Genomic DNA, 12,596 nt, shown 5'->3' on the forward strand with positions numbered 1-12,596 from the left:
GAGAAACTGCAGCAGACTGAGTCAAACTGAAAGAGGGTGGATGGTTACTTGTTCAAATACAGATACACTTAATAGAATTTATACAAGTTTAAATTAAGTTATTTAAAGCTACAGTGCTTAACTTGAACAGAACACAATGCAACATTATGTGTTGCCGTGTCCTTCATCTGCAAATGGGCTCTGTCAAGCAATACTATCAGACATGACTGAGGGACCAGTAATGCAGGGACAGGTGGGCATTTCTTTTTGTTTTCAGTCAGATTCCAACCTGTTTGCAGTTGTCTCACTTTACAAGCACAATGTTTCTGTTGTCAGTCTTGACATGAAACAAATCACTTCCTGCGTGCAGGATGGAAATGTCACCAGTCGACACTGCTATACTGAGAAACACCGAAAGTCTCAATGAGCACTGTGTGTGTTCAAGCCATTTAAATATAATATGATTCGATACCAATGTTTTGGTGAAAACCACTTACTCTAAAGTCTCAATAAACAAATGGCTTTTTCATGCCATTTCCTCAATATACATTTGTTAACAATGTTCCTCAAAATTTCCCCTAAACTAAGCTTCCTGTCTAAATGAGGATGTTTTGAATCCCCTTTCTTCTCCATTTACACTCTGAAACAGATTAAGTTGGCGGTAATGAGCAACCATGTGATTTGTCTTTAGTGCTGTGATTGGAGGACGCTTCAGTTGGTCAGATCCACAAATTAACCCTTTGACACCGAGTGTAGTGCAGATGACACGTACTTTGCATTACCGTAATTAGGCGACAGTTTGTGCTATTGTTAAAATTCCAACAGTTTCTGAAAGCTGAGAAGTTGCACGTCAAAAAGACCATGTGTGGCGATTACTGGAATTTTCACTTGTGTTGTTGCAGGAAGCCGGCAGATCAGCCTTTTTGTCACCAGAGAAGAGAAAGTTCAAATTTCAAATTTAACACGAGTACAGTAGTTTTTCCGAAATAATTTGTTTTTTTCTTCATTTTAAAATGTAATACACTATTTTAACATGGAGTAAATTATACATAACTGCCAGATATTGAAAGTTATTCTGGAAATATGGGTAAAAGCACTGGACAGGACTTTTTATGTCCCTTTTATGGTTAAAATAAGCAACCCTTAGGTGTAAAAGGGTTATGGGTAAGATCAGCTGACCAGATGACATTGTCTCAGGATTCACTAGGTTTAAACTTTGAAAGACTTGTTCAGGAAGCACGAGTTAACCACTACGACTCCACATTGAAAATCTTTGGGATGTGCTCACTGGTCTAGACTCTCCCATTATAAGAAGATGGAAGGTGAATATTAATGCAACTGTGTACTGAAATATATGTTGTGACATTGCGTAATATCATTGAAGCAATGTGAGTGCATGTCATAATCCAAACAAGGGAGTCTCCTACCATCTTTGTGGGACAAACTTACCTCAGATATCTTCTGGAATTGGATGTTGGCTTGGCTGCATTTTTCAGCCGTCTCTAGTGCCACCTTGTAGTTGTCCACAAAAGCCTTGTACACGCCCAACTGGCTGGCCTGGATCGTAAAAGAAAAGAGCGGGAAGAGAACACATTCAGGTATGAGGGAAATAGGTGTGTGAGGAAAAATACCAGTAAACCAAAAGATTGATTCTCCTTCAGTGACTTCTCCAAGTCATACAAATGTATTGAAATTCACATACATATACTGTGATGGATTCATTTCTATTCCCATCAGGGTTTTGCCTGAAGTGATAACTTGATTAGATCACCGCAGAACCACACACTGTACAGTATAATTAGCGAACACAAAGCTAATCACATCCCTGTCATGCCCAATCCATTGGCAGCGCTTTCTTTACACAGCTCTGTGTCGGTGAAGTGTATTATGCATCCTGCTACAGCTTAGCTTAAAAGGCTGGGCTTGAAGAGCTGACTTCACCCTACACTCTTAGAAATAAGGGTTCCCAAAGGGTCCTTCTACAAGGGCTGAGGTTCTACCTGGAAACATTTGCTTCTGAAAAACCCTTTCCCGAAGAAAGGGTTTTTCAAGGGTTCTTGGTCACACTAATGGTTCCAGTAAGAACCATTTTGATCCAGAGAACCCTTTAGATCATTGGTTCTCAAAGTGCGGCCCGGGGGCCAATGGCGACCCACAGAAACATTTCTGGTGGCCCCTAATGAATTACAGTTGATAGTTTTAATCCAGGAGCTACTAAGCTTGTTAAATGTTTATTGGACATTACTGGATACAGACCAATAAGTGTAAACAAAAATACTGGGTATTTACCTGGTTTCTATATGGTGAATTTTAGTGTATTATTGGGTTATAAGCTGGTAATAAGCAGGGAGCTACAGCCCCCAATTACTAGCTATTTACCAAGTAAATATATGGTAACAGAAATGTGTTACTTGGTATTAACCTGTAATTAGAAGGTAAGAACAATGGCCAAAATACTGGGTAATTACCCAGTAAATTTTAAAGTGTTATTATATTAATGCTTGAATTACATTATATTAACGCTTATATTACTTAACGCTAAACTGTAGAACTGCAATCTGATCATTAAAATTATTACATATGGGATTTCGTTCTGTTTTTTTTTTCCTTTGGCGGCCCTCAGTCCAATGTTGGGTTCCTAAATTGGCCCTCAGGTATCAAAACTTTGAGAACCCCTGCTTTAGATGAAGGGAAAGTGAAAACAGGGGTTGTCCAAATCCCAATCTTTTATGTAATCAGAGATTGGCAATTGTGTACTGTGTAGCTCTGTTATCTCATGTATTCAATCAGGACTCAGGTATCTGGAGATCTTCAACAGTAAAAAGATTAAATTGGGGTGTGAGGCTAAACAAGCTGTTTACCTATAACAGTTATTTGTAGTCACCAAAGCCCAATTTTAGACAAATAAACAAGCAGTCAGTTAGCGCTTCATCTCATCACAACAGCCCACTTTCTTGATGGTGTCAAACCAAGTGATCACTTAGTTTGACACTTAGTGTCAGTACAGAATTTCCAAAGATAGAAGCTTTTGCTTTCACAGCCTGCCCGAAAGTACAAACACGAAGCATTGACTGACATTTACGATTGCGGTATTTCCACCACTTCCATCATCGCGCTACTTGGACACTCCACAAGTGGCATGAATCCACTCAATCTCTGTCCATCACACAGACACAACTGGAAAATGGAAAATGTTGACGACAAATAGACAGTTAAGGGCTGATCAAACTGGGAAATTCACCTTTTTTCTTGTCACAATCACAATAGAACAAATACTTAAATTGATATCATTATAATGATTATTTAGCAATTAGCAGTATATCTGCAATGAAAAGTAATATCTTGCAGAGCATCGATTTGACATAAAGCATGCATTATTATGTATATACCCTTGGTAAATTGCCATGGGAATAATACACAACTCGTATATGGACATCCTAGGGGTGAGTGTTTATAGGTCACATCTTCAGGCTTCACAAAATATATATATGTTTGTCTTCTTACGTGTTGTTGAGTCAAAATTATGATTCATTTTACATTGCATTTTTTTTTCTTGTAAGTGGGAGGAGTGATAATTGTGCGGAAGTCACAAAATAGACCAAAAATAGTTTTCTTCTATTTTTGTTCATAATAACAAGCCAAGAAAACTTGAAATGTGACAAAATATCACAAATCCAATCCAATTTTGAAAAATCTGAAACTTTCTGCTCATGTGTGTTTATATAGTTGGTGAAAATGGAAACAAAAATCATGTCATCAGATTGCCTATATAAGACACAAAGATACAAGACTCTATATTGCACATTCTTATAGCCTCTGTCTATACGTTTTAACATAGTAATGGAAAGTTTCAGTACAATGTTTGATTTGAGTTACTTTGAATTTCAGGAAAAAAGGTATTTTTTCAACTACTTTAGTCCCTCTAAAAAAAAAAAGGAACAGACAACCACCTGTCAGTAAAGAGCAACACAACAAGGCCACACAATAAATAAATATTTTATTATTTGAAGTTAAAATTGTTATGCAAGAATAGATTTTTAGCTGATAAAACCCTTTCCAGTATATGCTTCCAAGGACTTTGTAAAACGTAAAAGAGTGAAAAGTTTGACGTGATGCTGCCTTAATGATTTCTCTGATGGCTCTAATGCTGCTGCTGACGAGGAGCCGGTGGGGAGCAGAGCAGCTAATTACTCCGCCATCTGCACTCTCACACTGCCACTCTTGACTCAAACGTTTAGCGGCCACGTGTCCATGCTCTTGCGTGCACAGATTTACGCAGCACAGATGGGAGACTATGACTAGGCTAATAGGTGTCACTTGGTGGTTGGACTCCTGGGATCCTGAGAGAGGAAGAAGGGCAACTACTACAGTATTTCTGTGTGAGACATCCGTTGTTTGGTGAACAGACGCGATGTAAATGTGATGTAACAGTAAATAACGTTTATTCTATTGGCTGTGAAGGTCTGGCTTTGACGGGATTACTCACACATCGATGGATTACATAGATGTATGAGTATCTTCCTTCTCAGTGGAGCTGCCTTCTTGCACAGTGCCCTCTAAATGTGCAGATTTTTGTTCTATGTTTGTGCTTATAATGGTAGCCACTGAATAAAAGGGAAGTCAGCAGTTGTTGAGTCATAGCTGGTCAGTGCTAATAATAACCCTGGCTGACGTACCTAAACCCGTCAGAAAAACCGACGGATGAACGCTGAGAATACAAAAAAGTTTCATGTCAGAATAAAGGAGTTGGGATATTTATACATTTGTAAAAATGCTGTTTAAAGGCTGTTTCGTCATAGGGATGAGAATGAACATAAATGTATATTTTGTGCATGAGCTGTGGTTGATAATGCTGACACACAGACAAAATCTCAATTCAAAAGTCAATAATAGGATGATGTTTAACTTTTACAAAGACTAATATCGATTATTCTGTCTTTAAAACTGTTGCCAGTCAGTGTTGTAGTACTTGCATCCTTGAATGCAGCAATTGACCAGGACTTGGATCAGAGGAAAGGCTTGGAACTTGGCTAAGAATGGACTCGCACTCTTTGCATGTAGACTCAGGACTCAATACTTTATACCAAACACTGAAATCACAGAGCCAGTTGAGCCAGAAATATTGAACAACTTCATACAGTAACTACTCTTGCTGAAAGACATATATAGACAGATATTTGGCCTAAGTTCTGAACTTCAAGTTTTGTGCAAGTTTGTGTAATCTATTCTAAAATACAATAAAAGGACTACAAGGAGGTGAGAAGCCTGACAACTCCACTGAAGTACCCTGAAACTGATGAATAATTTACTTTTATTACTGAGTAATAAAACAAGACCCGGATACTCATGCGATACATGGTCCACGATACCAAAAATATCACAATACAACTATTCTGAGATAATCAATATATTGCAAGACAGTCATATCGCGATACATCACGATATCTGTCCAACTAAGGAAAATCAAGTGTCCGTGAAAAGTTAAAAGTGCAGGATTTCTCGATTTATTCACAACATCGAGAACAAAGTGCATAAAGTCTATGTATTGAACGTGGATGGGGCATCTCTTAACGTAGCTTTTTCCACCATTATCCTGCTTGTAAGCTCCCTCTTCTTCGGGTCCACCAAAGCAGGCTCAGTTCTTTGAGCAGCAAGACATTAAGTAGGACGACGGTATGTCACCAAATCAATATATCTACTTGGCCACACACACACACACACACACACACACACACACTCACCAGCTTCTGGAACAAATGGCCCACGGTGACCTTCTCGTCCCACTGCTGGATGTTTGGTAGGAGGGCGTCGTAGAACTCCTTGTGGATCTCGAAGATGTCCTGGATCTTGTAGAAGATGGTCTTGATCTGCTGGATGGTCAGGACAGGCTGCGAGGTGGTGGCTGTGGCTTTCAGAGGACGCATGGGCTGGGAAATGACAGACAGACTCAGCAAAACAACGAAGTTCCAACAAGCTGGATAGGGCAAAGCACCACAAAGCTCAGACACACTTAGCTATTCTTTAAATTTTACTGTAATAACTACAGCTGCATAGCGTAGTGATACGGGCCAGAAAATAGTGCCAAACTGACTATGACATACTGATGGGCAGCTGTTTTATTGTTCAAATGCGTTAACATAACATATGCATGCATGTTTGTGGTTTAAAACTTGTTACTTATGTGTCCCAAGCTCTCTCCCGAAACTATTTTTCTTGGCTCTCCAAACCGGAGAGAACTTATTGTTCAAAAATCCAAGTTTCATTTCAGTGGCCTGATTGGGTCAGTGCCTGGAAAGAAGTTCTTTTTTAACTGGCTTCCGTGTGTCACACAGTGACGAGTATGTAACCACAGGCTCTCTCTCTGTCTGTTCAGCACTTGGGTGATTTCTCTTCATCCCCTGCGCCTTTACTGAGTGGCACGTCAGCCGAGTTAATCATAGACATGTGCGAGGTAGAGGAGCTGAAAATAAAGAAAGATATGAAGGCTTTCACGTCATGAGAGCAGATGATGAGTCACGTCACTGATTGCAGGGGGACGTGTGATGGCTAATCGGGAAAGGCTGACACTGGCCATCTATATATGATGCTAACACAGCAGGTTGGACATGTGTTGGGAAATGAATGGGCTTCTGTAGACTGTCTCGTTTATCTGTCCATGCCACGGGCCTGTATTCGTACATGGGTCATTCTCAGCACAGATATCTGTGCAGTAAATTAAATCAGGGGCAGCTGCAATCATTCAACAAAGCCTTGAGTGTTTACACTGTCACCGGATCTGGATGCTAGAAATGAGAGGAGAGAAAGTAGCAGTACCACCTGACCCACCATCTTTCATCTGGGATAAGGGATAGACCGATTATTGGCCAGGACTGATATTTGGCATTTTGACGCATATATCGGCACCGGCCTTTTTATTTACGTAAAATGTATCTTTATAAGACATGCTGCTGAGCCTAGTAGCTTTCTGCACTTTTTGTTAGAATTTTAAAACAAAAATTGTCTATTGTCTAAGAAAAACCTTTAAAATATTGCAAATCTGAAAAGCTGTTTAATAAACATAGGCTTAATGGCATTTAAAAGTTAAAGTTAAGTGTTGGTGTTTGTATGATTACAAATTTTGACGCCAATATTTTCACATTTACTGCAAATTAATATCGGCTCCAAATATCGTTGACTACTAATAATCGGTATCGGTATCGGCCCTGAAAAAACCATATCCGTCCATCTCTATCTGGGATGAACCATTGCATTGTTAGTAGTAGTCGGTTCATAATACTTTCTTGATTAAGCAGAAAGCTTTTATTACAGTTATCAATAAATAGTTGGTGATTATTTAGGTAGTCCATTCATATAATTGATAAATTGGTCCTCAGGTGATAGGATTAGAAGCTCACATCCGTGTCGCATACGCAATCGGACGTCACGGTCACTGCCTTGCTATGTGTTTAAACAGAGCCAATGATGGGGGTTTTACAGCGACACACGCGTGTCCTTTGTCAGTTTGTGTGCAGCATTGACACAAACACTCGCCCTCTGTGTGAGAGGGAGGATGGAAGAGAGTAGGCAGAGGCGGAGTGAATCACTGCCCTGCATGTGGCGTAACAAAAAAAATACTTTCTGTTCATAAGGAGGAAAACTGCAGCAGATCAGAGGATGTCAGCTGCTGAGTGTGTGTGTGTGTGGGTTGGGGGGGGGGGGGTTCTTCAGTACCACAGTTCACCCAGAACATCTCCAAATGTGGCATTGGTGTATCCTAAATGCCTTTTTCAAGGGGCATTTTCAACTTTCAAAAGTGGGGTATCTAAAGTGTAGCCAAAAAAACTTAACACAACAGACTAGTCTCTCAACATGGCTATAAAATACATAATTATGTTCTGGGTTAAAGGTGCCATATGTAAGAATGTGGCCAAAAATGGTTACTACATTCAAATTCAAAATACCGAGGTCTTTTAGGTTTCGTTTTCTGACGTAACTGGCAACCCGTGGTTGCTCGGCAGCTGAGACTCTACTGACTGCAATGATTGGTAGACAGCGGTAGGTGGTGCCACATGCCAAAACAGGATTTCAAAACATAAACATGATTTGCAGTCTGCAAAATATATTTTTTTAATGCAAATATTTTGGCTGTACTGTTGTTGTTGTTCAGTTTGTTATATGAACATTATTCCTGAGTCTCTGTGACATATTAAGAGGATTTTATGGCCAGTTGCTTTAGATTTATTACATAATGCACCTTTAACTTTATTTTTATATATTATACTGTCACTGCACCCAAGCAGAATCGTCCATGTCCAATTTATCTTAAAAATAATGATTTCATCACCCCTACTAGAAATTCTCTTTAAATCCTGATAGCTATCAATAATAATAAAGAATTTAAGGGGAGAAAGAAAAACAACCAAGTGTTATAGGAGACTGGAGGAACATGATAGCAATAGCAGGCTAGTACACGTGATGCAACCTTTGTCTGCTCTCTCCTCAAAGCTCTACCATCGAAAGACAACACAAAAGCACTGCATGACAACTGCTTGAAGTGGAGGAGAAAGAGCTGTGACGACAGTTACCGTGATGTCTGAATCGCCTGTAACAAAACATTACACATTAGTAAGAGTTGGGAACATAAATCCATTCAGGCCTGAAGTAAATGATGAGTCATGTTTATTAGATGCCCATTTCATATTTGTGTGTTTTTTTTTTTTTTAATAAATGAGTGAGTGAAGCTTTAAATATCAGAGTGATTACAGACTAGGGAAGTGGAGCGGGACGGGAACAAACTATTGGTTAAATCGTAAAAGTGACCTGTTGTGTCGTCAGAGCTGAAACTGAAAAGAGGAAACTGAAAGAAAAGACCAGATTCCTGAGAGTAATTTCATTTTACAGTCTGTCTGTTTTCTTAATCTCATTGACTGGTTGCTGTTTTGTTGTTGTATTTGTGGGGGATGTTTTTTTGTATATACTAAAACCACTTTCAGACATTTTTAATGATGCATTTGATGTCAGATGAAGTGCATGTTGGTCAAAGTGCAGCGTGCGGCTGACAGCAGCAGGATATGACATAAGGGCTTCAAATGGGGAAGCATGTTGAGTTAGTGTTTCAGGAAACTGCTGTGACTCTGGTCCTGTTTTCAATATGACCATTAACCACATACAGAGTCCTGCAGCAACTCACAATGCAACACACACATGCTGCTGTATGAGCTTTGACAAGTTCCAAACACAGAAGTGAATTGAAGTGACATTATATTCACTGTATAGAGCAGCAGAGTCTCACCAGTAAGAGTGCTTCCAGCTGGTTAATGTAGATCTCCTCACTGGCCAAGAAACCAGACAGCACCAGTTTCTTCATTTCCAGCCCTTTTTCTATGTCGCCCTGCAAGATAAAACAGAACCAAATGTAAATACATGGCCGTACACACACATACATGTTCTTCACTTCATTCATAGTGAGGACCCTCATAGACACAATGCATTCCCTGGCCCCTAAACCTTTATCCTTAACCATCACAACTAAGTTTTTATTTATCGTTTATTTAACCAGGAAGGTCCCATTGAAATATAAGATCTCTTCTTCCAGAGAGTCCTGGTCAAGATGGCAGCATATATAATACAAATAGTAACAGAAACGGGACAATTTCATATATAATCTCACAACAGAATATAAAAGTTAAAAGGAGGTTAATAAAAGAGAGTAAAAAAGTGTAATGGTTAATTCAATTTCTCTGACTCAGAGGTAAAACTGCCCATCACCCTATACCTGCCCAGTACAGAATACCAGGTCCTTTGTGTATAGTGTATTGTATATTGTGTATTGTGTCTAGCCTGAACTGACACCTTCCTACAACATCTGCAGGGAGTCGGCTCCCCGATACCTACAGTAGACAAATAGGTGTGAAAACACCACCTTGAATGGCAGACTCTTTGTCTATTGGAGGAATGCAAAAGGGGAGTTGCTCAGGTATAAATCTGGAGGGCTAACTTTGCTCTGGGTCTTTCTCCAGCTGGGATCACTCCTGTGAAGATTGTGAAGATTGACCTTTTCCTTGCAACGAAAATAAAAACTTGTCGGCCGGCAGAAATTTCTCTAGTTCATTCCTCACCAGCAGCAGCAAAGAATTCCCACAACAAAAAGTAAAGTGCAGAAGTATACGGGTCATAGCAACAAGATCCTTAATCCAAACCCCTCTGGATAAATCAGCTAATTCTGGGAACATTTAAGAAAAAGAAAAGAAAAAAAAAAGTTGAGTGGTGGACCCGGTGCTATATTTGCTGATGCAGTACGACAAGAGGCTAGAAACATACATAGGAAGTTAGGCAAACAAGGGCTTGATAGTAAAAAGCAGCATTTGCATTTTCCTCCTCTGGATAAGAGACAACCAACCTACAGATTCAGATACAATACTGTGAAGCCAATTCTAAGCCTAAACCTAAAACCAGGTCTTAAACCCCCAAAAAGCCCTTTAAAGATGTGAGAACCAGCCAAAATGTTAACTTCACTGAAACCTACACGTCTCCATCTTAGAAAGTAATCCCTCTGTGTGTTGGTACTGCACATGGACCATGAAAATCATACAAAAATAATAAATAAAACATAATCCAGTGTGTACCATTTAGAATAAGCCTTTTGTATGTATGTGCTTTACACAAGGGCCTTGCTTTACGGAGGCCGCCATCTTGCTCTGCCATATTTCTAAAAGTGTCTGAAAGGAAAAATCAGCCTGACCATGCACTTCAATGGTTATGGGGTTATAACCATTGAAGGACGCAAACAAAGAAGAATGACGTTACTTCTGGTATGTGAAGGTTCTCCCGATGCCACTGGTAAAGGGAGGGATGAGCAATATTAGATTATCTGACTTTTTTTTTTTTAACCGAGTGTAACAGGTGTCACCAGGTTTGTGGACCTCTTACATTCACAGTCCCTCTGGTAATTGGTGGGGAATCATAGTTGATGGAACACCGTTATGTGCTGGTTTGGCCAAGACAGAGCATCGGCTTGCAGGTAGAAGTGTGTGTTGATCAGCCTTGTGAATGATTAAGTGTTTTTTTTTCTAAACAGCAGAAGATTTTAAGAATTTAAATTGAACTGCAGCATTCTTAAGTTTTGAAAATGGCAGTTCTAGCCACCAATGCCACATTACAGTCACACGACTAATTTCCCGAATAATCCCACGGCAATTATCACATCAGGTAAACATGATATTTATACACTTTCATCCAAAGAGCATGGGAATGTGAACACCGGCAACTTTTTTCTTTTGCGCAGCTGAATGATGTACAGGGTTTGCCTCCCTCTTCCTGCTATTAGTGTAAATGGTTTGTATTTATATAGTGCTTTTCCAGTCTTGATGACCACTCAAAGCTGCTTCACACTACAGTTTTGCCATTCACTCACACTTTCCTATCACTCATCTTTGATCCCCATTCACACGGTGCCAGCACAGCCCTCAGGAGCAACGTGGGGTTAAGTGTCTTGCCAAAGGATGCATCGCACAACCTTCGAGGTTGAAAGACGACTTGCTCTACTGTCCCCCAGGCAGGGATTGATGATTGATGAAGCCTTCTTGTGTGTGAGGATCTGGCACACATGGCGAAGGACAGACACTTTACATCCATCATTTTCCTGAGTCACAAAGACACAGAACAGAATCTGCAGTGTGCTGGTAATTGTCCTCTGTTCCAGACACACAAACAGCCTTGCTGGGGATGTTTGACGTGTCACAGTGAAGTGAGGGTGACACTGGTTCATCCCTGATGTTCCTCCTTCTCCACCCTCTTGTAAGCAGCACCCAGAGGAGATGAGCTTTGATTTACTCCACCCTGGTCGGCTGGAACACCTGTCACTGTCTTGATCCAACCTTTTCCACACCGCTGATTCAATGTCAGGAAAATTTTGCATGGAAAGCTCATTAAAATCAGCACACAGCTTTATGTGGGGATGAACTCGTTAATGTGGTATGATGCTCAGTGGGTGTATTTATTGTATTTCAAAATTAAAGCCAGATATTACCACATTATTCTTCTTTTTTAATATATTAAACAAATCCAGATATCTATAAAGGCTTGGGCCAGTGCTGTATGCAACTAAAAAACCTGATAATAATAATAATAATTCTGCTGTATCACAGAATTGCTCTACCTGTATGATCATCATGTCACTGTGTTCCCTCAGGCTTATTGTATTTCTTTAGATTTGAAATGATAATAATAATAAAAAATCTCAGGTTCAGGCAGTACATTTCCATTGTAAATATAGACTTAAAAACTGCAAAAATAATAACATTTTAAATGTGATAAAATACGAATAATCACAATCAAAAGTGAAAAGAAATGCATTACATTTACTGACAGGTGAATGATGAGGTACTGGTAATGACCAGAAAATAGTGGTACTTTTACTTGAGTAGAATATTCCAGTACTCTTTCCACCTCTAATCCAATAAACTATTTAACTGGGATTAACTGCAAATTTAAAAAAAATAGTCCCGGTAAAAACGTTATAATATAAAGAAGTCAGATTAATAAGGTCTGATTAATATAAAACAAGTTTTTAAAAAAGTGTATTGTAGTGTGAAAGCTACATTCAACACTATTTGCTCTTTCATAAAACTGTATGTGAC

General features: G+C 39.4%; 1 protein-coding gene across 3 annotated transcripts in view; it reads right to left on the reverse strand.

Annotated features, from left to right (window-relative positions):
- The window catches only part of abr (ABR activator of RhoGEF and GTPase), a gene marked incomplete at its 5' end in the record, with an annotated part of 129,052 nt that overhangs the window by 64,542 nt on the left and 51,914 nt on the right, over positions 1–12,596 (reverse strand). For 2 of the 3 annotated variants that reach the window (XM_083910741.1, XM_083910743.1), the window contains 3 exons: positions 1,407–1,536; positions 5,721–5,906; positions 9,251–9,349. In XM_083910741.1, coding sequence (XP_083766867.1) covers positions 1,407–1,536; positions 5,721–5,906; positions 9,251–9,349 — 415 coding nt within the window. The remainder of the gene's footprint in view (positions 1–1,406; positions 1,537–5,720; positions 5,907–9,250; positions 9,350–12,596) is intronic. The other variant, XM_083910742.1, reaches the window with a different exon arrangement.

The sequence above is a fragment of the Microchirus variegatus genome (genome assembly GCF_963457635.1).
Source record: "Microchirus variegatus genome assembly, chromosome: 2".
NCBI lineage: Eukaryota > Metazoa > Chordata > Actinopteri > Pleuronectiformes > Soleidae > Microchirus > Microchirus variegatus.